Source organism: Octopus bimaculoides, chromosome 26 (assembly GCF_046866305.1).
Source record: "Octopus bimaculoides isolate indiv1 chromosome 26, ASM4686630v1, whole genome shotgun sequence".
Lineage (NCBI taxonomy): Eukaryota > Metazoa > Mollusca > Cephalopoda > Octopoda > Octopodidae > Octopus > Octopus bimaculoides.
Genome location: NC_142953.1, coordinates 25,550,587 through 25,577,157, shown reverse-complemented (window position 1 = coordinate 25,577,157; position 26,571 = coordinate 25,550,587). Strand labels below are relative to the sequence as shown.

General features: G+C 40.6%; 1 protein-coding gene across 17 annotated transcripts in view; it reads left to right on the top strand.

Moving 5' to 3' along the window:
* The window catches only part of LOC106881569 (5'-3' exoribonuclease 1), a 127,436-nt gene that overhangs the window by 59,326 nt on the left and 41,539 nt on the right, over positions 1–26,571 (top strand). For 10 of the 17 annotated variants that reach the window (XR_016238521.1, XR_016238519.1, XR_016238522.1 and 7 more), the window contains exons 25-34: positions 2,106–2,198; positions 4,245–4,501; positions 5,904–5,990; positions 7,557–7,689; positions 9,906–9,965; positions 14,359–14,564; positions 16,207–16,411; positions 21,492–21,674; positions 24,208–24,723; positions 25,592–25,808. Coding sequence is in view for 11 of the 17 variants with exons in the window: in XM_089342640.1 (XP_089198766.1) it covers positions 2,106–2,198; positions 4,245–4,501; positions 5,904–5,990; positions 7,557–7,689; positions 9,906–9,965; positions 14,359–14,564; positions 16,207–16,411; positions 21,492–21,674; positions 24,208–24,723; positions 25,592–25,808 (1,957 nt within the window). In the remaining 6 variants the exon portion in view is untranslated. The remainder of the gene's footprint in view (positions 1–2,105; positions 2,199–4,244; positions 4,502–5,903; positions 5,991–7,556; positions 7,690–9,905; positions 9,966–14,358; positions 14,565–16,206; positions 16,412–21,491; positions 21,675–24,207; positions 24,724–25,591; positions 25,809–26,571) is intronic. The other 7 variants (XR_016238524.1, XR_016238523.1, XM_089342646.1 and 4 more) reach the window with 1 other exon arrangement.

Below are 26,571 nucleotides of genomic sequence, written 5' to 3'. Positions count from 1 at the left end.
CTTCTGCTGTGGAGTACAAGTCTTCTTGAGTAAAGAAAGATGCTAGGTAGCTCAGCCCTTTGTCATGTGTATGTTTAGGCTTTCACTTCATACACGCCAGCTCAATTTGATTCGCTCCCAGTTACAGGAGACCTGTTTTTATTTTCTTGTTTGTATTCGTAATTATGTACCATGTATCTGTAATTATTATCATCATCATCATCATCATCGTTTAACGTCCGCTTTCCATGCTAGCATGGGTTGGACGATTTGACTGAGGACTGGTGAAACCGGATGGCAACACCAGGCTCCAGTCTGATTTGGCAGAGTTTCTACAGCTGGATGCCCTTCCTAACGCCAACCACTCAGAGAGTGTAGTGGGTGCTTTTACGTGTCACCCGCATGAAAACGTCCACGCTCGAAATGGTTGTATTTGTAATTATGTACCATGTTCACTAGCTTTCTTATAAAAAGGTCTAATGCTCTTAGCTCAGACTTTTTTGGGCGCAACCAGATTGAACTGTTTAAGGTGTAACTGGCCAAAACAGTTATGACTTCTGGTACTTGACTGAAGAAAGAAAGCCATGAATGACCCAACCCTTTTTTGCCTGTCCTTCTAATTGTTGTTTCTCCTGTCTGCCTTTGTATCATCTATCTGTCTGAATGTCTATTGTCTTTTATTGCGTTTTTGTTCCATTTTTTTTGTATATAATAATAATAATAATAATAATAATAGAAAAATTAATAAAAATATGTGTAATTAGATTAAATGTTGAGTAGAGCACCAGCACAGTTTAAGCTACCTGTTGTTATCCATAGATTTACTTCAGGAACTTCACACTGTTAGGGTAATATTATTAATAAAAGTAGATGGATTTCATATTTGACTTTTATTAGGTACGACATATGTTTCGACCTGTCGTTCTGGGTCTTTTCATCAATAAAAATATCTCACTAGAGATTTTTTGTGTTAGCTGGCTTGTTGTTAGATGTCCATCATATTTATTTTATTAATAATAATAATAATAATAATATATGTGTGTGGAGGCGCAATGGCCCAATGGTTAGGGCATCGGACTTGCGGTCATAGGATCGCGGTTTCGATTCCCAGACCAGGCGTTGTGAGTATTTATTGAGCGAAAACACCTAAAGCTCCATGAGGCTCCAGCAGGGGATGGTGGCGAACTCTGCTGTACTCTTTCACCACAACTTTCTCTCACTCTTACTTCCTGCTTCTGTTGTGCCTGTAATTTAAAGGGTTAGCCTTGTCACACTGTGTCACGCTGAATATCCCCGAGAACTACGTTAAGGGTACACGTGTCTGTGGAGTGCTCAGCCACTTGCACGTTAATTTCATGAGAAGGCTGTTCTGTTGATCAGATCAACTGGAACCCTCGACGTCGTAAGCGACAGAGTGCCAACAACAATATATATATATATATATATATATATATATATATATATACACACACACACACACACACACACATGTGACAAAAGATTGAGATACCTAAGTTATTTTATAGTTTAAGGTTAGCAACTGTGGTTGCTATGTGTGCAAATAAAGATCCAAATTGAAGGAATGGAGCAGGTAAAATCCAGGCTATATGTTGCCTAGCTAGCAGAACCTCAGAAGCAGTAATTACACTCAACGAGGGGTGCTCCGCTAGCTACTCATGTGGCTGAAGACACCTTAGTTAAATGAAGGTTACACTGCCTTCAAGGGGATCCCACGTTAACTCGTAGGAGTATATGTATATACATACACCGGTGCTGAGAGTTTGTCTTGTGACCAGCTTTTCACATCACTCTGGTCTTTTGATGAACGTGTGTATGTGCATTAATAAAGGGCAGGAACAGGCTTGTTGCTGGAGGAGATTCATGACTGCCGTTGCATTTTATGAGTGGGTTGTAATAATCAGTGTGAGATAAATGTGGTGGTGATGGGGGGGTGAGAATGTGCTGTCAAAGGGGAATAGAAGAGAGTGTGTGGGGGTGTATAAAGAGGTTGTAAGGGTCTGGCTGGGAGAGTGAGAGAGAATTGTGAGGAGTCACTGAATCCCTGTTTTAATTATTATTATTATTGTTGTTGCTTTTGTTATTGTTTGCCATCCCTATTGTTTCAGGTTTCAGAAGTCAACAAAGACCAATGTACTGTGACCGTTTCTATTCCTGTCCCCTATGAACCCAACTTGGACAACATCATCCATAATCAACAGGTGAAAATTTTACATTTTTATTTTATTTTTCTCTCACACATTTTCTTTTCCTTTCACACTCTCTCTTATCCTCTCTCTCTCTCTCTCCTCCTCTCTCTCTCTCTCTCCTCTTTCTCTCAATCAAATGATCTAGAAAAAGAACTTCGAAAATAAACACTCATTTATCATTATTCATCAATCATTATGTAAGAAATTTTCATTAAATGTAAATTATTCACCAGCACTGCCATCATCACCATCACCTCCTCCTCCTCCTCCTCGTTTGGTGTCCAATCATCTTTTTCCCATGCTGGTATTGTTTGATCTGTTTCAGCCCTTCGTTTCTCCATTTGCTGCACCCTGCTCCCTTGTCAAACAGCAGACAACACACTTTGTCAGCATTGGTACAGGTCATTCATTTGTCTTCTTTGTTTGGCATGGATTTTACAAACAGTTCATTTTCCTATTGCTAACTACTTTACAACACAGACTAAGATGGAACATGACACATCTGCCCATGCCATTCACCCTGGAGAGTTCCATCAATCAGTTTTTATTCTTAGACGAATTGCTTCTGGTATGGCTTGCAAAGTTTACGTATTCTGCCAGTTCTAGCCTTTTTTTTTTTTTCAAGCATGGCTATATTGTGGTCAGAACACTTTCCTATCGTCAACCACCGGCTGCAGTTTAATGTGTCCCCTACACTAGAGAGGATGAAGCTGCCTTAACCCTTTTATTACCCTATTTCTGTTGAGATGCTCTGTGTTTATTTCAATTAATTTTAAATATAACAAAGAATTTAGTAAAATAACTTCGTTATCATTAAGCTAGTGTTAGTAACATTAATTGCGACTAAGGTTTGGTGGAAGATTTTAATTCAGAATTTTTGAAAACAAAACATTTGTACTCAGAGCCAGAGGTGGTTTCAGCTGGGTTGGTATCGAAAGGGTTAAGAATGGTTTCTCTGTTATATATTTTAACCCTTTTGTTACCATATTTCTGTTGAGATGCTCTGTGTTTCTTTCAATTACTTTAAATATAACAAAGAATTTAGTAAAATAACTTAGTTATCATTTACCTAGTGTTAGGAACATAAGTTGTGACTAAGGTTTGGTGGAAGATTTTAATTCAAAACTTATGAAAACAAGACATTTATAATACGGAGCCAGAGGTAGTTTCAGCCAGGTTGGTATCGAAAGGGTTAAGGGGCTGCTTTTATTGCACCACTATTACAGAGGTTGAGTGTGTGGACTAACGAGTCTGCCCTGTATCAATTTTAATTACAAGTTTCAGCTGGGTTGCTTTCACCACAACTTGTGAAGTCCATAACTCTTATATGAGATTAACTCTTTAACATTCAGATTAATTTATCAAATATAATGCTTATTTATCCACATGTAGCTTCAAGACTTTGACGATATTCTTTCATTATTTTACTTGTTTTACTTCAGTCATTTGACTGTGGCCATGCTGGAGCACCGCCTTAAAGGGTTTTTAGTTGAAGAAATCAACCCAGGACTTATTCTTTTTATGCCTAGTATTTATTCTATCAGTCTTTTTTGTTGAACGGCCAAGTTATGCGGACGTAAACATAACCATTTTCTCCCTCCCTCTTTTGAATTAAAACCCTCTTGGGGGTTGATATTGCACCTCATCATTTTAAGACTTTCTGGGAGTTGAAAAAAGTACAGGCCAAGTACTGGTGGCCGGTAGTGGCTAAGGGTGCAATTCTGACTTTAGACTTCTACTCCACTCTCAAATTTATTATCTTGGGCCTGTACTGAGAAATCATTATTAATCCTTACTTTAAGGTGGTGAGCTATCAGAATTGTTAGTACGCCAGGTGGAATGCTTAGCGGTATTTCGCCCATCTTTACGTTCTGAGTTCAAATTTCACCAAGGTTGACTTTGCTTTTCATCCTTTTGGTTTTGATCAAATAAGTACCAGTTGATTTACTGGGGTCGATGTAATTGACTAGCCCCTTCCCCTCAAATTGCAGGCCTTTTGCCTAAAGTGGAATGGATAATTAATCCTTACTTTTCTAATTTTCCTTTCCTTATTCACAGTTGTACGAGAAGCGGTATTATTCAGCGAACGATGCAGCCATGCGTTTGGGCATCAGTAACTATTTCCTGTCCCACATTACCGAGTCGGTGTTCATTGTGCGCCTCTCTCGCAACGGATCAAACGAGCAGAAAGTCAACATTGGCCTCGGTTTGAAAATCCATCGTAGAAGTGAAGCGCCAGGTTACACCAAATTTATGTTAGACTGCTGGCATTATTCCGAGAAGACATTGGACTGTGTTCACCAATATTTGCAGAAGTAAGTAAAGTTTTGGGGGGGGGGGGCTTGCTTATCATTTATCCCCGTAAAATAAACTTTTGTGTTGTGAAGTCTGATTAATGCAAAGGGTATTCTACCAAACCCCTTCTTCCAATCCACCTGTTTAGCAAAATCTCATCAAGGTAACCTCTTACATTACTACGGTGCTGTGAGGATGCCCCATCCTGCTGGAAATAAAACTCTGCATTTTTAAAGTTCTCTTGAATGTTTGACATGACAGACTGTTGCAGCAAGTTCAAATAAATGGTACGATCACAAAAGAATGGATCAATAAATCCTTTTGATAAACCATGCCATACTCCTGGTAAATTAGTATGGTGTTCCTCTGCAATATGCAGATTCCCAGGTGCCCAGCAGGTGTGGCAGTTCAGTGTAAATTTAGCCTCATCACTCAAAGCATATCGTTTACCTTTTACTTGTTTCAGTCATTAGACTGCGGCCATGCTGGGGCACCGCTTTGAAGAATTTTGGTCGAACTAATCGACCCCAGCCAGGTACTTATTCTATCAGTCCGTTTTGCTGAACTGCTAAGTTACGTGAGCACACACGTACCAACATTGGTTGTCAATTGGTGGTGGGGGGGACATACAGAACCACAAAGAGACACACGTGTGTGTGTGCGTATGTGTATATACATACAACAGAGTTCTTTCAGTTTCCATCTGCCAAATCCACTTACAAGGCTTTGGTTGGTTCTGCCCAAGGTGCCATGCAGTGGTACTGAACCTGGAACCACGTGGTTGGGAAGCAAGGTTCTTATCACACAGCCATGCCTGTGCCTATAGAATCAGAGAACTGTACCAGTTTCTTGTGTCTGTTTTGGCGTGATTTCTATGGCTGGGTGCCCTTCCTTCCAGTCACTTCATCTGTGTAACATCACACATTCTTTTCTCCGACTATATTTTTCCTCCTCTCCAGACCTTTCCCCTCTTTCTGACAAAGAGCCATGATCGAAGTGTCATCTTCCCCCTCTTTTTTTCCATCTTCAACTTTCTCTGTGTGTGTCAACCTAATATATTCACTACATACATCCTTTTGTTGTTTTTGCTTTTATTTTCAATTTGCCTCTAGATATATGTATTTGCGCACATTATTTCTGTGGGGTTTTTTTGTGTGTTATCATCATCGTTTAACATCCGCTTTCCATGCTGGCATGAGTGGGTCACTTTGATAGGAGCCAGCCAGGCAGAAGCCAGCACCAGACCTCTGTGTCTGTTTTGGCAAGATTTTTACAGCTGGATGCCCTTCCCGACACCAACCCCCTAGCAGAGCAGCAAAGATTGGGCATATTTTATGTGCACATTTTATGACATAGAATGACATATCTAATGTGAATGCGCAAACACATATACTCATATCCATCCTGACATCTTTCCAACAGGTTTCCAGAACTCTTTGAAATCATTTCAACTCAGGGACATTCATATCATGATGCTTTGCCGGAAACCAAAGTCTTCAGCAACCTCAGGTAATGACTTCCACATTATTCCCATCTCTCTGTGTTTGTTTCTCAACAAAGTCAATGTCACTTGGGTTTTGTTTTTGTTTTCAATACAAACATAAATACTTTAAGAGGGAAATCTCTTTCAAAGAATTCTCAGTTGTCTGTAATGAAATGTTGAGGGGTGGGGGACTAGTTGATTACATCGAACCCAGTGTTTCACTGGTACTTAGTTTATTGACCCCGAAAGGATGAAAGGCAATGTTGACTTCGGTGGAGTTTGAACTCAGAACGTAAAGATGGACGCAATGCCAACAATTTACTGGGTGCCTCTCACCAAATCTGTGGTAGGTGCAAAGTCCCAGCTAGGTCAAGTCCCAGCTGGGTCCAAGGAGACAAGCTTGGAAAGACTGGAAAAAAGGTGGAAGCAGAGAATTATATCAGGTAGCCAAAAGGGCAGCTAGGCGTCAGGTATATATAACAAAAGGAGTAGCTGAAGGTAAGAGATTTGCATGTGCCTTATGACATGAGGATCAGAGGCATGAGGTGTCCAGGATTGCAAAGCAGTGTATCAGAGAGAATAGAGACGCGGTAGGTGAGAAATGTATGTGAATGGATAATGGTATGCTTGTACTTAGTGACTCAGAGAAGAAAGATGCTTGGAGATGCCATTATGAAAGGTTATTAAATGTGGAGAATGATTGGGAAAAGAAGTCTCTTTCAAATATCAAACCAATTGAGGGACCATCCATCAGTGTTGATAGCAGTATAATTGATAAGGGAATTAAGGATATGAAGACTAGGAAAGCCCTTGGACCATTGGGTATCACTGCTGAGATGATTAGAATATCAGCTGGTACGGGATACGGCCTAGTCACTCGTGTAGTTAACCAGGTTATTCAGGAAGGTGTCGTCCCCAAAGACTGGTGTAGTTGTGTTATAGTCAGCTGCTACAAGGGTAAAGGTGATGCCTTAGATAGAAACAACTACAGAGGTATCAAACTGCTGAACCAGGTGATGAAAGTTACAGAGAGAGAGTTCTGTCTCAACTGATTAGGGATAGAATTAAACTAGATGAGATGCAGTTTGGTTTTCTTCCTGGAAGAAGTACCACAGGTGCTATCTTCCTAGAAGAGTATTTGGCCAAAAGTAAACCATTGTTCTTAGCCTTCGTCGACCTGGAAGCTTTTGATTGGGTTCCCTGCTCTCTGGTGGTCTCTAAGGAAGCTAGGAGTAGAGGAGTGGCTTGTTAGAGCTGTACAAGCCATGTACAGTGATGCTGTCAGTAAGGTGAAGGTCAGCCTTGAATACTGTAATGAATTTAGCATACAAGTTGGGGGTTCACCAGGGCTCAGTTCTTAGTCCACTCTGATCCATTGTAGTTCTTCAGGTCATCAGAAACATTAGATATTGTTAGAATAGCAGTCAAAAATGAACAACAAAAAAGATGAAATGAGAATTTTTTAAAAAGTGCCAGGCTTTATCTTTTAAAATTTTGTTTCAGCCACTGGACTACAGCCATGCTGGGGCACCACCTTTGACAAAAAATTGCTAGAGAATGTTATATAACTTTTGGTGTTTGTCTTGTTTTAGGTACACTCTTCAGAACGTGTTAGATTTTATAAAGACTTTACCATGCCATAATATTAAACTTCTGAAAAGTGGTTCTATGGTGCTCAATGAAGGGGTTGTCGAAGCCATTGCAAATGTAGTGAGAAAGTTGCCGGTGAGGATACAACGCTTGTTTTTATCTGTCTCTTTGTTGTTTTGTTGATGTTTTTTTTTGTTTGTTGTTGTTTTAGTTTAGTTTTTTTTCTTCTTTTCTTTCCTTCTTCATAGACCTCAAACACATTTTACCTGTTCATCATCATTGCCATTGTTTTAAGATGTGTTTGTCTAATTCATCTATCTGATATATCCCTGTCATCAATAGGTACACACACACACATATACCTACACATACACACACACACACATACATATATATACCTCCTTTTTATTCTACACACACACACGCATACATATATATATATAAGCATGGGTCTAAGCTGTAGTCTAGTCACCCGCATAGTCAACCAGGTGATACACGAAGGAGTCATACCCAGTGACTGGTGTAGCAGCACCATAGTCAACTGCTATAAAGGTAAAGGTGACGCTTTAGATACAAATAATTACAGAGGTATCAAGTTGTTGGATCAGGTGATGAAAGTCACGGAGAGGGTCATATCCCAACTAATTAGAGAGAGAGTCAGTTTAGATGAGATGCAGTTTGGGTTCGTGCCTGGGAAAAGCACCACTGATGCTATATTTCTGGGAAGACAGCTGCAGGAGAAATACCTAGCCAAGGATAAACCTCTGTACCTGGCTTTCGTTGACACGGAGAAAGCCTTTGACAGGGTCCCCCGATCCCTTATCTGGTAGTCAATGCAGAAACTAAGGATATATGAGTGGTTAGTGAGGGATGTACAAGCCATGTACAGGGATGCTATCAGTATGGTGAGGGTGGGAGTGGATGCTCTGAGAGGCGTAGCTGCTAGAATCAGCATAGCCTGGGCAAAGTTCAGAAAGCTCCTACCTCTGCTGGTAACAAAGGGCCTCTTGCTCAGAGTGAAAGTATACTGTATGATGCCTGTGTGTGAACAGCCATGCTATATGGCAAGGAAACATGGGCTGTGACTGTTGAGGACATATGTAGGCTTGAAAGAAATGAAGCTAGTATGCTCTGCTGGATTTGTAATGTCAGTGTGGATGCACGACAGAGTATAAGCGCTCTGAGAGAAAAGTTGGACATCAGAAGTATCAGATGTGGTGTGCAAGAGAGACGACTGCACTGGTATGGTCATGTGATGCATATGGATGAGGACAGGTAGAGCCAGGAAGACATGGGATTGAGGTGATGAAGCATGACCTTTAAACGTTGGGCCTCACAGAGGCTATGACAAGCAACCGAGACCTTTGGAGATATGCTGTGCTTGAGAAGACCTGGCAAGCCAAGTGAGATCGGGACTGTGGCCGATGCCAGTACCACCAGTATATGTGTATCTTTGTGTCTATATTTGTCCTTCCCCGGTTGCTTGACAACCAGTGTTGGTATGTTTACGTCCCCCATAACTTAGCACTTTGGCAGAAGAGACCGATAGAATAAGTACCAGGTTTACAAAGAGTAAGTCCAGAGGTTGATTTCTTCAACTAAAAGCAATGCTCCAGCATGGCCCCAGTCAAATGATTGAAACAAGTAAAAGAATATGTATATACACACCCACACACATAAATATGTACCCCTTCTTATTCCACATGCATACACACACACACACACACACACACACACGCATCACGTATAATAATATACATACACATGCATATATATCATCACCCTATGTTTTAAATCTGGGTTTTGTCCCCATTAACAGGGGTGGCTGGATCTACCTCAATGCCATAGCAACTGCCCTCACACCATCTCGCCCGGTTTTAGGCGTCCTCCCTCCTCAAGCTAACCCTCCCAATCTCCTCCTCCACCTGTCCCCTCCACCTTTTCCTCGGCCTACCTCGCTTTCGCTGTCCATTCACCTCAAACTCAGGCACCCTCCTCAGAACATGCCACTCATCCCTCCTCAACACATGCCCATACCACCACACTCCATTCGCCCTTGCCAGCCGTTCCACTGATTCCTCCAGCCCCCAGCATCCCCATCAAGACCTCAGTCCTCCTCTTATCAAACAGCTTCACCCCACACATTACTCTCTCGGTCCTTCTCAAAATTGCCGTCTCTCTCTCCCTCGGATGCCATGTCTCACTCCCATACAGCATTGCAGCTCTCACACAACTCCTACAGACCCTTCCTTTCATCTTTCATCAGAACCTTTTAATTCCACATATATACATACATACACATATGTATATACACACCCACACACATAACTATATACCCCTCTTTATTCCAGGACATCAACAAAAATGTAAAGACTGTTCAACAAACAGTGAAACCAGACAATTTATTTAAGGTAATTTACATTTTATTTCATTAATTTTTAAAATTTTGATCTCCATGGTTACCTTTTGAGGACAAGTCTGTCCAGTGCACCTTCTTACCATTTGTCAGTGCCATTCTTCTGGTCTTTGAGACTAACTTCCACCATTTCTACACTTTGCTCCCTCTATCTTCATTGTTGCGATCGTCATTGTCTTAACATCTGCTTTTCCATGCTAGCATGGGTCAGACGGAATTGGTTGAGGTGAATTGTTTGTAGCCGGTTGCTCTTTCTGTTGCCAAGGAAAGTAAATATTTCTCCTCAGTGGCCGGACATGTTTTCATGGAAGATTGGAAATAGATATCACTGCTTGTGTGACAGTGACACTCCTTTACAGCTATCATGCATTGTCAAGATAGACAAACAGGTATATCTATATATCTATGGGTTGTAAATTGCAAATAAGCCACCCTTATTATTTATTATTTTCACTTTTACCATTTATGAAATCAGCGTGAGGTTTCTACAGTAACTCTTATAAACTGACCTGATGAACCATTTTAACCCTAGGCAGCTGGGTAAGAGCCACTGATGAGCATTAATATAGACGTGAAATCACTGGTGATCTTGCTATGCCCTGGGTGCTGTAGGGAGCTTGCCTCTCTTGTCAGTCATAAGATAAGTGCTTTATCATGGCTAAAAGTTGTTTTGGCTGTTATTTCCAGCAATGCTGGTGCTTGCTTGTACCCTTAGTCACTCCAGTGATGTCTGTCGTTCTGCCTTTCGCTTGTAAATTGCAATTAAGTCGCTTTTATTATACAGGGTGTGGCAGAAAGGTTACCCTGATTTTCAAAGGTTAATAATAAAAAAAACACATGAGGTACAAGAAAAAATTATGCTCTCCACTCCAGGCCATGGTGGGTACTACCTGAAAAGGAAAAAAAAAATGGCATTTAATGTACTTTATAGAAATACAAAGTTTTTCCATGCATCTTCATGTGTTTGTTTGTTTTTTCACCTTTGAAATCGGGGCAACCTTTCTGCCACACCTTATGTGTATATATATATATATATATATATACATATATATATATATATATATGCGAGTAAAAATAAATACAAAAAAGGGGTTTTGTATGATTGTGTATAGAGGAATATATTATTTTGTTTAAAAGAGTTCCAACACTGTCTGTTTTTTATGTTTTATTTATATTCCTGCAAAACCAATGTGGGATATAGAATATGGAATATACAATATATAATATAATATACAATATATAATATAAAATAAAAATGGATGGTACTATGAATGTCTTATTGAATATATGGAATATGTCTTATTGAATAGATGAAATATTGAGTGTTCAATATAAAGGATTAAATATATAAAGGCGAATACGTATTTTCTATACCTTGTGGTATTTCATCATGGCCGGTATGACAGACTTTAACAGACTGGAAATTTTAAATCCAAATACAGTTAATTCTGCTTAATTACCTACTGGATAATTTCATAAGCTGGTTAGTTTCATCACTTTTCAACACAAAACTGACCTCACTTTTGCTGGTACCATGTAAAAAACACCAAGTCCCATTCTGCTGGGTGATTGGTGTTAGGAAGGGCATCCAGCTGTAAAACCCTGCCAAAACTGACACAGTAGCCTGGGGTAGTCTTCCAGCCTCCTGTCAAACTGTCCAACCCATGCCAGCATGGAAAATGGACATAAAACGATCATGATATATATGTATATATGACGGGCTTCTTTCAGTTTCTATCTATGAAATACACTCATAAATATTTTGGTCATCCTGGGGCTGTAGTGCTGTTAGTACTCCACTGGCACAGGTGCCAGTCATCGAGTATGGTTCAATTACGATTTCACTTACCCCAACAGGTCTTCACAAGCAGAGTTTAGTGTCCAATGAAGGAGAGGTTTGCATGGGTGCCAGTCGTTGGATTTGGCCCAGTTCTTATTTTTTTAAAGCTTGGTACTTATTCTATTGGCCTCTTTTTTTTCTGAACTGTTTATTCCCCCACCCAACCATTTAACAACTAGTGTTGGGGTGGGGGAATAAACACAGACATAAAGCTACACACACACACACACATATAGTGACTGAGATCTTTGGCGATATGTTGTGCTTGAGAAGACATGTCAAGACAAGTGAAATCGTAGTCGTGACTGATACTGGTATTATGTAATTGGCACCTGTGTTGGTGGCACAGAAAATGCACCTTTCGAGTGTTGGGCCTTACAGAGGCAAAATGGCTGATGCCAGTGGCACGTGAAAAGCTCCTTTCCAGTGTTGGGCCTCCTGGAGGCAACAACTAAGACATTTGGCATTATGTTGTGCTTGAGAAGACCCTCCCAGCCAAGTAAAATTGCAGTCGTGGCAGATACTGGTGTCGCACAAATGGCACCCGTGCCAGTAGCATGTAAAAGCAGCCATTACACTCGTGGAGTGGTTCGTGTTAGGAAGGGCATCCAGCCATAGAAACTATGCCAAAGTAGACTGGACTCTGGTACAGTTCCCCAGCTTAGCAGCCCTGGTCAAACTGTCCAACCCATACCAGCATGGACAACAGACACTAAATGATGATGATGATGATTGATATATATATATATATATATATATATATATATATATATAAAATTCATATTGTTGCTATTATGCAAAAGTGTCGTAAGTCCAAAATGTTACTATTTCAGAAAACGAAAAAATAGTTTCACCATTCCATAGCAAGACCGTTGTACTACACTCTGACAATTTTTCATATCTTGGCATCTGAAACAACTGGAGATACAATAGTTTGACCAAAAGAGCTGGCTATTGCAAGCAAAACTAAATATTGGAAAAAAACGCATTTGTCTAAATTTGTACATGTGACAGTTTAACATAATAGCAATGATATATGAATGCTGGGGTCAATGTATCAAGTAGCTCTTTTCCATCAAATTTCAGGCTTTGTGCTCCAAAGAATTATTATTATTAATGATATTAAGCATTTCTTCCTGCTCTTTACATTCTGAGTTCAAATCCCACTGAAGTCGACTTTGTCGTTCATTCTTTCTGGATCAATAAGACAAGCACCAGTTGAGTTCTGGCAGGGAGATGTAATCAGCTTAACACCTCTCACAAAATTTCAGGCCTTGTGCTTATAATAGAAAGGATTATTATTATTATTATTATTATTATTATTATTATTATTATTAACATTAATTAAGCTGGCAGAATCATTAGCATGCTGGATGAAATGCTTGGCAGTATTTTGCCCATCGCTACAGTCTGGGTTCAAATTCCGCTGAGTTCAACTTTGCCTTTCATCCTTTTGAGCTCGATAAATTAAATACCAGTGAAATACTGGGGTTGATGTAATTGACTAGTCCCCTCCCCCAAAATTTCAGGCCTTGTGACTTTAGACATCATCATCATCATCATTGTTTAATGTCTGCTTTCCATGCTAGCATGGGTTGGACGGTTTGACTGGGGACTGGCAAGCCAGGAGGCTGCACCAGGCTCCAATCTGATCTGGCAAGGTTTCTACAGCTGGATGCTCTTCCTACTGCCAACCACTCTGAGAGTGTAGTGGGTGCTTTTTACGTGCCACCGACATGGGAGCCAGTTAGGCGGCACTGGCATTGGCCAATTTTGGATGGTGCTTTTTACATGCTACCTGCACAGGGTCCAATCGAGGCAGTGAGGGCTGGCATTGACCATGTTTGGATGGTGCTTATTGCATGCCACCAGCGCAGGGAGCCAGTCAGGCGGCACTGGCATCAGCCAAATCCTGCATCATTTTACTGTGCAGAGGTTCTCAACATGGATGGTACCGCCCCTCCAAGGGGCACGTCAGAGAAAAGATTTGGCTTTAGGGGGCAGTGAGGTAGCATAATTAACCTGCTAAATTTTACCTATGGTAATAATTATATTATTGCTATATTTTGGGTTGGTCTTTTTGTTTTTTTTGTCAAATAAAACACACACACAAAAAAAACAACCATCCTGAAATAAAACAATATCTGTTTCAACAAATGGCTTTTCACATCAGGAATCTTGTAACACTCGTTTGTAAAAGTGATTATATTACACATGATAAAACTAATAATGGCTGTTAAAATAAAATGAGATTTCCTCAAGCACAGGGAGGTCATTAATTTGCAATGAATAAAGTGTATTTACAACTTCTATCTTCATTAATTTTTTTATCATTTCATTGTTAAAAGAAGCTTATAGAATCCATTTTCAGAATATAACTTATAAATTATCATCCATGTTAAGTCTGTATAGTTGTGAAACCTGACTTTGTCACTTAGGTGGGTGCTGGGCATAACAACTACTTAAAGGGGTGGGTTGACTACAAAACAAAAGGTTAAGAACCAATGTTTTAGACTCTGCTTTAATGAAAAATAATTTTCCATTGCAGCCCATCGCATCAGTGAGCAATGTTATACCTGATTCTAATGTGGAGTACAAGTTGTTTGACCGTATTATAAACATCCGCAAAGGACTAGGGTCTCTGCCATTTAGCTTGAGGGGGACGGTGGTTGGTATCCATCCAGGGGATAAACCATTCTCGACCATCTACGACATCCTGTTTGATGAAGAATTCTCAAAGGCTGTTGAATTGGGGTAAGTCTTTTGTTTCTTCTTCTTTTCATGTCTGAAAGGTGCAGCTGTGGCTGTGAGCTGAAGAGATTCGCTTCCCGACCACAGGGTTTGGGGTTCAGTCCCACTGTATGGCACCTTGGGAAAGTGTCTTTTACTATAGTCCCTGGGCCAACCAAAACCTTGTGACTGCATTTGGTAGATGGAAACTGTGTGGAAGTCCATGTGTGTTTAATAATAATAATAATAAACGCAAAATTCTGTCTGTCTGGGACTCTTGTATCTCAGTCTCCATTTTCTCTGCAGAGACATACCTTTTTTGGACTCGGGATGATGACAGGGGGATAGCTGGACAGAACTGGGAAAGAGTTGCAAAAAATGCTTTGTAGTACTTGTATTAACTCTTTGCAGTCTGAGTTCTAATCCTGCTGAGTAACTTTAACTTTTGTCATTTTGGGGGGAAAACGGGGAAATGATAAAATGAAACACCATTTGAATACTGTGGTTAATGTAATCAAGTCCTTTCTTCTAAAATTGCTAGCCTTGTGCCAAAATGTTGTTGTTGTTGCTGTTACTATTGTTAACCCTTTAACATTCTGATTACTCTCTGTCAAATATCATCATCATCATCATTGTCATTTACTGTCTGCTTTCCATGCTGGCATGAGTTGGACGGTTTGACTGAGGACTGGCAAGCCAGGAGGCTGCACCAGGCCCCAATCTGATTTGGCAAGGTTTCTACAGCTGGATGGCCTTCCTAACGCCAACCACTCCAAGACTGTAGTGGGTGCTTTTTATGTTCGACAGGCACGGGAGCCAGTCAGGTGACACTGGCATCGGCCATGCTTGAATGGTGCCTTTTATGTGCCACCGGCATGGGTTCCAGTCAGGTGACACTGGCATCGGCCATGCTTGAATGGTGCCTATTATGTGCCACCAGTACAGGAGATCCTTATTTATTCACATTGCTTTGAATTAATCCTGCATTATCTCGCAGCTTTGAGATTTCGATGATGTGATTTGTATATTTTTCAGAATGACATTGTAGGGTAGGCATGAAAGGCTGGATCTGGCCAGTTTGAACCTAAAACAGATAGGATATTCTGGGCTGGATATGGCTGTTTCAAGTGCTACAGGGTTAAGGCAGTTGTCACTGCACCAGGCAAAATGCTTCGTGGCATTTCACAGGTCTTCATGTTCTGATTTCAAATATCAGACTTTAACTTTGCCTTTTGTTCTTTCGGGAATGAGAGAATAAGTAACAGTTGGGCCCTGGGGTCAATGTAATTGACTTAGCACCCGACCTTAAAAAAATGTCAAGGCCTTGTGCCTATTGTAGAAAGGATTATTATTATTATTATTATTATTATTATTATTATTAAGGTGGCAGAACTGTTAGAACACCAGGCGAAATCCTTAGCGGTATTTCATCTGTCTTTACGTTCTGAGTTCAAACTCTGCCAAGGTCAACTTTGCCTTTCATCCTTTCTAGATTGATGAATTAAGTACCAGTTATGCACTAGGGTTGAGGTAATCGACTCGCCCCCTTCCCCCAAAAATTTTCAAGGCCTTGTGCCTATAGCAGAAATAATTATTATTTAATTATTTATTTATTTATTTATTTACTTATATTATTATTATTATTATTATTATTATTATTTTGCAGCAATGTACCGAACTGTGGCTATCATCTTACCACCCATGATATGATGAACTTGTCGTATGGGAAGCATCTAAACCAACCTACAATGACCAGCCCATTCCCAGCACGTACCTCCCAATATGCCAACCAGAACCAATCCGCAAGGCCCACATATTCCGGTAATCAGACCCAACGGAAAGTTACGGTGAACAACCAGAATAACTCCAGAGTACGTAGTTGTTGTAGTTGTTGTTGTTGTTGTTGTTGTTGTTGTTGGCTTCTATTGCTTTTTTCTTTTCCTTTTTTCTTTGTTTTTAGTTTCTGTTCAGTTCTTTTATCTTTTGTTTTAGTCATTGGACTGTGGCCACACTGGGGCACCACTTTGAAAAGGCTTTAGTCAAACGAATCGACCCCAGTACTTATGGGGTTTTTTAAAAATCTTTTTCAAGTCTGGTACTTATTCTGTTGGTGACCTTTTGTTGAATTGCTAAGTTACGAGAACGTAAACAAACCAACACCAGGTGTCAAGTTGTGATGGGTGATAAACACACACACACACACACACACACACACACACACATATACAACAGACTTCCACAGAGTTTCCATTTGCCAAATTCACTCACAAGGCATTGGTGTGCCTAGGTCTCTAGAAGAAGTCACTTGACCAAGGTGCCACACAGTGGGACTGAACCTGAAAACACAAGCTTACAAAGCAAGCTTCACCTCACAGCCATGCTTGGACCTGTCTAACCGTGTGTGTGTTACCAATCCATCCTCACTACTTGAGAATAAGTTTTAGTTGGTTTACGTCTCAATAACTTAGCGAATCAGCAAAAGAGACTGATACAGTAAATACCAGACTTTAAAAAAAGAAATGAAAAGAAAGAAAAACCCCCAAATATTGGGGTTGATTTCTACAGCTAAAACCCTTCGAGATTATGCTGCAGCATGGCCACAGTGCAATGACTGAAACAAGTAAGAGAGAGAGAGAGAGAGAGAGAGACAGACAGAATACAGAAACTACATGGGGGTGTTTGGGAAGTGTGAGGCATGTTACTTGGCTGAACCAAATCCCCTAAAACAGTAACCCCATAGCTGTTAGGTCCCATAAAAGTAGGGCCCCTGGGGGGAGGGGGTTCTCTCTCTTTTTCTATACCATTCTAAAAGGAAATGTTAAGAATTAGAAGAATTACCCTAATATAACCGTTTAGCATTTAAAGTAGGGTATCCGACTGTAATAATCACTGGAATAATTTAGCGCCTTCAGACTATCATCTCTTTGGCCCCATGAAAGAGGGTTTGAGAGGCAAACATTATTCCATTGACGAAGAAGTGAAAACTGTAGTGAAGAAGTGGCTCAAAGAACAGTCAACAGAATTTTACGGGGCTCTCATTCGAAGGTGGAACATTGCTATTGAGAGAAACGGTAACTATGTTGAGGAGTAGGGATGTGATCCACAGAGGACCAGCTTCATTTTGATGTATGATACATGTTCCTGTGTTGGTAATTATACCTGTCCTAAACAAAATGGCATTACTTTTTGACTCACCCTCATAGAAAGATTTTAGTAAAAATCCCATTATGAGTTTATGTAAAAATACCTGAAAGAGAAGTGAGACACTTACCCTATTGTGTTCGTTTGGGCTGTTTGTGGAGAAACGGAAGAGTGATTGGACACCCTTTATAATATCCTGCATCTAGAATAGTCCATTTTGTGACTCGATCTTCATTTCGTTTTATAATCTCAACTTCCAGTAATCCTTTCCACTATAGGCACAAGGCCTGGAATTTTTATCATCATCATTTTATCATTTTTATCATCATCGTCATTGCCATCATCATTTTTACATCTAGTCGATTACATTGACCCCAGTGTTTCACTGGTACTCATTCCATTGACCCCGCAAAGATGAAAGGCAAAAATCGATCTCAGTGAAATTTGAACTCCAAACGTAAGGACAGATGAAATGCCACTTAGCATTTTGCACAACGTGATAACGATTCTGCCAACTTGCCACCTTCTTGACTTCCAGTAATAACAGTAATTGTATGAAATTTTCAATCGAAAACCTAGTTTCAATCTGTCTCACCACAAAACCCCTGCCTCTGGTATGCTTACATGTTTATAACCAGTTGTTAAGCTCAAGACACCAGGCTTACAGTAAGTAACTTTCCTTGGCTTAGTTTTCTGAGATTGAAATGTGTGCTAATTTATTCAAGATGGCTGTTCCCGTACCTGTTGCTAAGGGGGTAGGGGACACTGGATGGCACTGCCCCCTAACTATTCAATGATGCACCCTCAGAATTAGAAAATCTTCCTGCAATTCATTTTTTGAAGTCTGACTAACATGCCCGTCGGTAAGGGGGAGCACTGTATGGCACTGCCCCCGGTGCACCCTCAGATTTAGAAAATACAGTTTGCAAAAATCTTCCTGCAATCCAATTAGTGACCCCAGAATATTTTGAGGCACCCCAAGGCACCAAAGTTTGGCGATGGGCCTTACTGTCCCTATACACAAAATGTGCCTGGCAATCCTTCAGTATTGGTAGACAACATCATTCACCCACACGATCTTCCCTCGTGACAAAGAGAAAGAGGCTGAGTTGAAAAAGTGGGTGAATGATGTCGTCTCCTCACACCATCACTCTGTAGACCAATATCGAAGGAACGCCTCCCCCCTCCTCTGCCCTTGCCTTTTTTCATATTGAAGTTGTGTAGAAGTGTTATTTATATGCAAGTCATCATCATCATCATCATCATCGTTGTCATTGTCATTATTGTCTTATTTTTATCATCATCATCGTCGTCATCATTGTTGTTATTGCCGTCATCATTTTTACATCTTGTTGCCAGTGCTGGACGCTTCTTCTCCAACACAGCATCTTCACATTTGTTCTTCCTTTGTCGTCTCTTGTGTAAGGTTTAGCTTCCTGGAAGCCATCATCACTCATCTCCACATCTTGATCGTCGTCGTCTTCCATTCTATCCTTCCATATGGCACTTCTTCACCCATCTCTCATCATTCATATGCATCACACATCCATTCCAATCTCACCATTTCTGCTGCACACTACCATCATCGGTTCCTTTTATACCCAGATCTTCCTCTCAGCTCGTCTATGCTTTGCCGTTTGTGCCCATTTAACATCACACATCTTGTGGATCACACTCACATCATTCTTTGCCAACCTTCGCACATCCTCTGCATTCAGAACCCATGTCTCACTACCATGCAGCATCACCATTCATACCCAAAGCATCGTACAACCTACCATTCACTCGGAGAGAAAATCTCATTAGCAGAGATAAGTAAACAAAACATCATCGACAGAGGTAATAGTTTCCCAAATTCTCTTCATCTGATTCTAATTCTGGCTACAACACTTTCAGTACACTTGCCCCACTCCCCACTAGGTCTCCTAGGTAACAGAACCCCTTATCAACTACTTCTACAGAGCCTATTAAATATTACAAGGAACTTACTTTATTGGTGTTCTAAGGGCTCGCTGTTCCTGCACACCTGTCACAGGTAAAGATTCTATTCACTGTCAGCCTGTCTTTGTTTTCCCTACACCTTGCACCCCTTTAGACTGCATAGAGCACACCAGGTGGAATTCTTGTCCAACTCCTTATCTGCGTATTGGGGACACAGCTGATATGGCAATTTCAAAAACATGTCTCTCTCAGGTTTTGACTCGAAGAATTCATGGAACCACATTTTCAGTTCCAAATCATTGTTGAACCAAACACCCCACAGAGTGTCAGAGAGCGACCCCAAAAGGTGATATTTCAGGAGAATATGGCAAGCATGGTAGAACTTCCCAACTAAGCTCCTGAGTCGTATTTTTTGTCAAATTAGCATGGGGCAGGGGTGAGTGTTGTCATGTTAAAGAAACGCATCATGTTGCTGGTCGGGTCATTTCAGTCAGATTGCCCATCAAATGAAGGCAACAGTATCATGAGAACATCCTATCTTATTTCCTTATTGCCCACAAGGGGCTAAGCATAGAGGGGACAAATAAGGACAGACAAAGGGATTAAGTCGATAACATCGACCCCCAGTGCATAACTGTTACTTAATTTATCAACTCCGAAAGGATGAAAGGCAAAGTCAACCTCGGGTGAATTTGAACTCAGAACGTAATGGCAGACAACGAAATACTGCTAAGCATTTCGCCCGGCGTGCTAACGTTTCTGCCAGCTCGCCGCCTCCTATCTGTTGAGCCAAATTCCCTCATGGATTGGTACTGACCCTTGTGGATGAGCTTGTTCACTGAATCCTCATTGGCCTGAACAGGTCAGATGAAATGCTGAGAGTGTGTGAGGTGGAGTTTTCCTTCCTTGAGCATATGGTTTTGGCTTCAGTCCCTCTGTGCGGTACCTTAAGCACTTGAGAAGGGCTGACCAAAGACATGTGAGAAGATTTGGTAGACAGAAACTGAAAAAAGTTCATTTTTCTTTTTTTTCTACTTGGCCCTCCACGATCACGTGGCCCTCCACGATCACGTGTCTGGAAATAAGTAAAATTTATTCAAATTTTCAAAAATGATGAACAAAATTTGTAATGGAAGAATAGAAGTACTGAAAATAAAAGCATAAAACACTACAAGAAAAATATTTTTTTTTGTGTTAATTCAAATAACATTAGAAAGAACTGAAAGAATTTATCTGATAACAGTGTAGATGGATAGGTCTACAGGTAGATAAATAAGTAGGTAGGTAGATAAGTAGTTAGATAGATAAATAGATAAGTAGGTAGGTAGGTAGGTAGGTAGGTAGGTAGATAGATAGATAGATAGATAGATAGGTCTATAGATAGATAGATAGGTCTACAGATAGATAGATAGATAGGTCTACAGGTAGATAGATAGATAGATAGATAGATAGATAGATAGACAGGTCTACAGGTAGATAGATAAGTAGGTAGGTAGATAAATAGATAGATAGATAAATAGATAAGTAGGTAGGTAGGTAGGTAGATAGAGAGGTCTATACAGATAGGAATGCATGCAGACCATGGTGTATGTGCTATACATTAATGTTGATTTTAATGTCAAGTTATAAATGCTTTGTTCATGGTCGGACACATTAAAGAAAAGTAAGAAAAAAATCCAAGTGGAGCATGGGACACAAAAAGGCTGATAAAGGCTGAATTATTGCTTGCTGGTAGAGGGCAGTTGACTGAGGACAAACGTTAGCCAAGGGCTTTCTGAGGATTGTTTGATGGTAACGATATGAATGCAGAGCAGATATCATTTCCTTGGGGTTTTGGTAACCTGTTCTTGTATGATTTCTTTCCCTCAGCATACTCCACAAACAACCACAACACCAACAACACCAGCTGATCAGCACCACACCCATCAGCAAGGTGACACATTTCATCCAAACTCATTCTATGACGGCGCCAGTCCTCAGTTTGTCACACCCAAGATGTTTAGTCGAAAACAAGCCAACCCTAAACTGACTGACGACAAAGCTTCAGCTAAGGTCAGTTGTTTGTTTGTTGTCTCTCTCTCTTGCTTTTGTCTTTGGAAATTCTAATTTACACATCGTATCATGCAGGGGTTTGCTGTGGGTTGACCAATAATGCCTTGAGTGATATTGGTGGACAGAAACTGAAAATCGCATGAGTTTTTGAGAGTTTATATTGCTCTTCATCTTCCTGTGTGTCTGTTTTGTATGCATTTCCTCACTTTTGTGTGTGTGTGTGTGTTTCCCTTTGTTGTGATATGTGATTTGTACTGATTGCAAACGCTCATCGTTAATGCAAACGGTGTCGTTTGTTTGCAGTCTTCTGCGAAAGCATGTCCGACTCTTCTTTGACATGTCTTGAACACATTGCACAATGATTTGTTCACAAACAAAGGCTCCGTTGTTCTTACAAATGGTGTCACGTGTCTGCAGTTCTTCACACGAAAAAACGTGTCTGGTGTGGGCTGTTGGTTGTTCGACAGAGCAGGCAGGGGTGTGGGGAGGGGGGGGATTATTATTGCCTCACCTGGGAACAGGTGAAGAGCATCTGCTTAGGAAATTCTGGCTCAATATAGTGTTTCTTGAGCCATGCAAGCATGGACAAGTAGATGAAGACACACTGATGATGATGGTGGTGGTGGTGGTGGTGATGATGGTGGTGGTGGTGGTGGTGGTGGTGATGATGATGATGGTGATGATGATGGTGGTGGTGGTGGTGGTGGTAGTGGTGATGATGATGATGTTGGTGGTGGTGATGATGCACCAATGTGTACTATGCATCTGGTGGTGTTGCTAGTTGCTGTTGTGATGGCGATGATGATGATGATGTAGCTTATGATGTTATTGCTCTGTTGATTGTGATGTTGAGAATGGTGGTGTTGATGATGATGATAGCACAGTCTGTAGTGCTATCAATGTTGCCATTTGTGTATATATATGTTGTAAAAGCACCCACTACACTCTGAGTGGTTGGCGTTAGGAAGGGCATCCAGCTGTAGAAACTCTGCCAAATTAGATTGGAGCCTGGTGTTGCCATCCAGTTTCACCAGTCCTCAGTCAAATCGTCCAACCCATGCTAGCATGGAAAGCGGACGTTAAACGATGATGATGATGATGATGATATATGTGTGTGCATGTGTATAATGTATATATACAGGGGTTGGACAAAATAATGGAAACACCTTAAAATTTCAAACAAATTTACTGCCTTTAGCAGTAATTACAGCTTGGATTCTACAAGGTATGGACTCGTACAAAGTTTCAATTGTTTCCAAAGGATTTTTTGTCCATTCTTCAGCTAAAACAGTCTCCAGTTCTTGTAGTGATGATGGTGGAGGATATCGACTCCTTACTTGTTTTTCTAAAATGCACCATAGATGTTCAATAATATTGAGATATGGGTACTGTGGTTGCCAGATAAGATGTTCAACTTCACTAGAATGTTCCTCGTGCCATTCAGTAACAACTTTAGCTGTGTGAATTGGTGCATTATCATCCTGAAAGATTGTGTTTCCCTCCAGAAACAGTTCCGCAACCATAGGATGAATTTGGTCAGATAAAATGCTTAAATAGTCTTGACTATTAATTCTGCCGTGAAGGGAAACCATTGGGCCGGCAGATTTCCAAGATATAGCTCCCCAGATCATCACAGATCCTCCTCCATGTTTAACAGTTGGAAGAAGGCAGTCTGGGTCAAATGCTTCTTTAGGCTGTCTCCACACGTATACTCGGCCAGTGGTCGGAAATAAGGTAAAGGATGACTTATCCGAGAAAATAACATTCTCCCACTGCTCTAGGGACCAATTCTGTAGGTTTTTACTCCACTCTAAACGTTTTGCAAAGTTTGTTTGTGAAAGTAGAGGTTTTCTGATTGCAGCCTTCCCTTGAAATCCGGCTTTGTGCAGCTCCTGGTGAACAGTTTTTGTGGAAACTGGGTCCTCGAGGTGGTCATTAAGCTCTGCAGTAATTTTGGGAGCTGTACTTTTGTGATCCTTTCTAACAATTTGCGTAAGAGTCTGACAGTGCCTATCTGAAAGTTTGGGTTTCCTTCCAGAGTTAGGATGTTGGACTCATGATCATAAGATTGTGGTTTCGATTCTCTGATTGGGTTGTGTGTTCTTGAGCAAAACCCTTCATTTAATGCTGCTCCAGTCCACTCGGCTGTCGATGGGTTCCAACAATAGCTGAGAAATTGACCCAGTAATGGACTCATGCCCCATTCAAGAAGGGCAGTGTTGTAATCTCTGAACATATATATCCTGGAAACCAGAGGAAGCTCTGGTATTATGACCCCAAAGGGGTCAAGACAAATCCTTAAATCTATTAAGTCTAAGCTCCTTTTTTTTTTTTTTGTTTCTTTTAATGAGTAATCTTTGAACATATATATCCTGGAAACTGGAGGAAGCTCTGGTATTATGACCCCAAAGGGGTCAAGACAAATCCTTAAATCTATTAAGTCTAAGCTCCTTTTTTTTTTTTGTTTCTTTGAATGAATATACTTTGTTTTGTCAAATTTCTCCATTTTGTTTCATCTTCTTTCCTTTTGCAGAGAGACAAGTCTTCTGGAGTCAATGAATTTGCTGACATTTGGAAAGAACTGAAACAGCTGAAGGTCAGTGACCCTCCATCCTGCATGCCGCCTCAGGCAAGGAAGGCCAACCGATCGTCCAGCACGTCCAGCAATAGTTGTTCTCTCAGCCATGCGGCCCAGGCCCTGGACAAACTCTCTGATTCCATGACCGCAGCAAATGCCAAAGCTGAATTTGGTGGTGGCAGAGATGAAAATGGCAACGGACGGTTAGCAGCAACTGGTAGTGGTGGTGGTGGCGGCCGTAGTGGTGGTCGCAGTGGTAGTGGTGGTGGTGGTGGTGGTGGTGGTAGCCACAAGAATCGTCTGACGGTCAGCACTTTATTTCAACAGGCAGTGGAAAGTGAACCCAAAGGGTTTCTTCCAACAAACTCTGCAGGTCCCGATTCAGGTCCCGTGTCTGCAACTTCAGGGAAAGGAAAAGCTAAGGGAAATAAAATGGGGACTCCTTCTTCGATGCCGGCTGGCAATGCTGAGGTAAGTTACAAACTCGACAAACGTGTGTGTGTGTGTTTGGTACCAGAACTTGAAAACAAAAAAAAAAAAAAAGAACTTTCAATAAATGATTAAATATATTTTCCGAATGAAAAGGTGATCTGTACGAAAATTAATATTTTATGGGTTTTGAATTTGAGTCTCAAGTACAAAATCTAAAGTTTCCCATATAGGCACAGGAGTGGCTGTGTGGTAAGTAGTATGCTTATCAACCACATGGTTCTGGGTTCAGTCCCACTGCGTGGCACCTTGGGCAAGTGTCTTCTACTATAGCCTCGGGCCGACCAAAGCCTTGTGGGTGGATTTGGTGGACGGAGGCTGAAAGAAGCCTGTTGTATATCATCATCATCATCATCGTTTAACGTCCGCCCGCCATGCTAGCATGGGTTGGACGATTTGACTGAGGACTGGTGAAACCGGATGGCAACGCCAGCCTCCAATCTGATTTGGCAGAGTTTCTACAGCTGGATGCCCTTCCTAAATATATATTATTTAAAAGAGTTCCAACTCTGTTTTTTATGTTTTATTTATATTCTTATAAAATTAATGTGGGATATAGAATACGGAATATATAATATGTATAGTAAAATGAAATGAAGTATTGAATGTCTTATTGAATATATGAAATATTGAGTATTAAATATATAAGGACATTAAATATATAAGGACTAGTATACTTTCCTACTTTATTGCAGATGTGTTTTAACTGTAGTTGACTGGCTGTCTTTTTGTCCTTTAAATGTTTGTTACATGTACTAAGGTACCCCACTAGTACCATTAACCCCTAAATGTCTGTGACATCTAGGGTACCCCACATGTACCATTAACCCTTAAATGGTTGTTCTTTCAGGAGGGGACAGCTGCATTAAAACAGATGCTGAACATAGGGAGCACAGAGTCAGCTCCTTATAAATTTGACAGCCAAACGGGGGACATGAAAACCCAATCAATCGCCTCCCCTAAAGTGCAGATTGCTGTGGCCCCTTCATCCCATGCTGTAAGCAACTTGAGTAGCAGTGGGGCATCAAGTTTTACCCACCAAGTCACAGTTGAAGAATTGTTTGAAGGTAAGCAACAGGTTTTGGATTTGTGTTTTTTTGATACGTTCAGGCGTTTGCTCTGGTTCTTTTACGTTCAAGAGTTCAAATCCCATTGAGGTGAACTTCGCTTTTGGTGATCAATAAGCTAAAGTACCAGTTGAGTCCTGGGATTGATGTAATTGACTAAGCCCCTCTGCTTAAAAATTGCTGATCTTGCACCTAAAATTAGAAACACTTATTATTATTTAAGGCGGCAAACTGGCAGAATTGTTAGCACGCCGGGCGAAATGCTTAGCTGTATTTTGTCTGTTGCTACATTCTGTGTTCAAATTCTGCCGAGGTCGACTTTGCCTTTCATCCTTTTGGGGTTGATAAATTAAGTACCAGTTATGCTCTGGGGGTCGATGTAATTGACTTAATTCCTTCCCCCCAAATTTGAGGCCTTGTGCTTCCAGTAGAAAGGATTATTATTATCATTATTATTACCATTATTATTATTATTATTATTATTAAGGTGGTAAGTTGGGAAAATCATTGACGTGTTGGACAAAATGGTTAATGATATTTTTTCTGGCTCTTTATGTTTTGAGTTCAAATGCTGCTGCCAAAGCCAACTTTGTCTTTCATCCTTTTGGTTGTCTATAAAATAAATTACGTGTCAATTACCGGGTTATGTAATTATGTAATCCTCTACCTTCCGCTCCCCTCAAAACTGTTGGCCTTGTGGCAAAATTTGAAACAATTCTATTTTTTTAATTAGACTTGTACTAAGCATTATTGAGTAAAATCT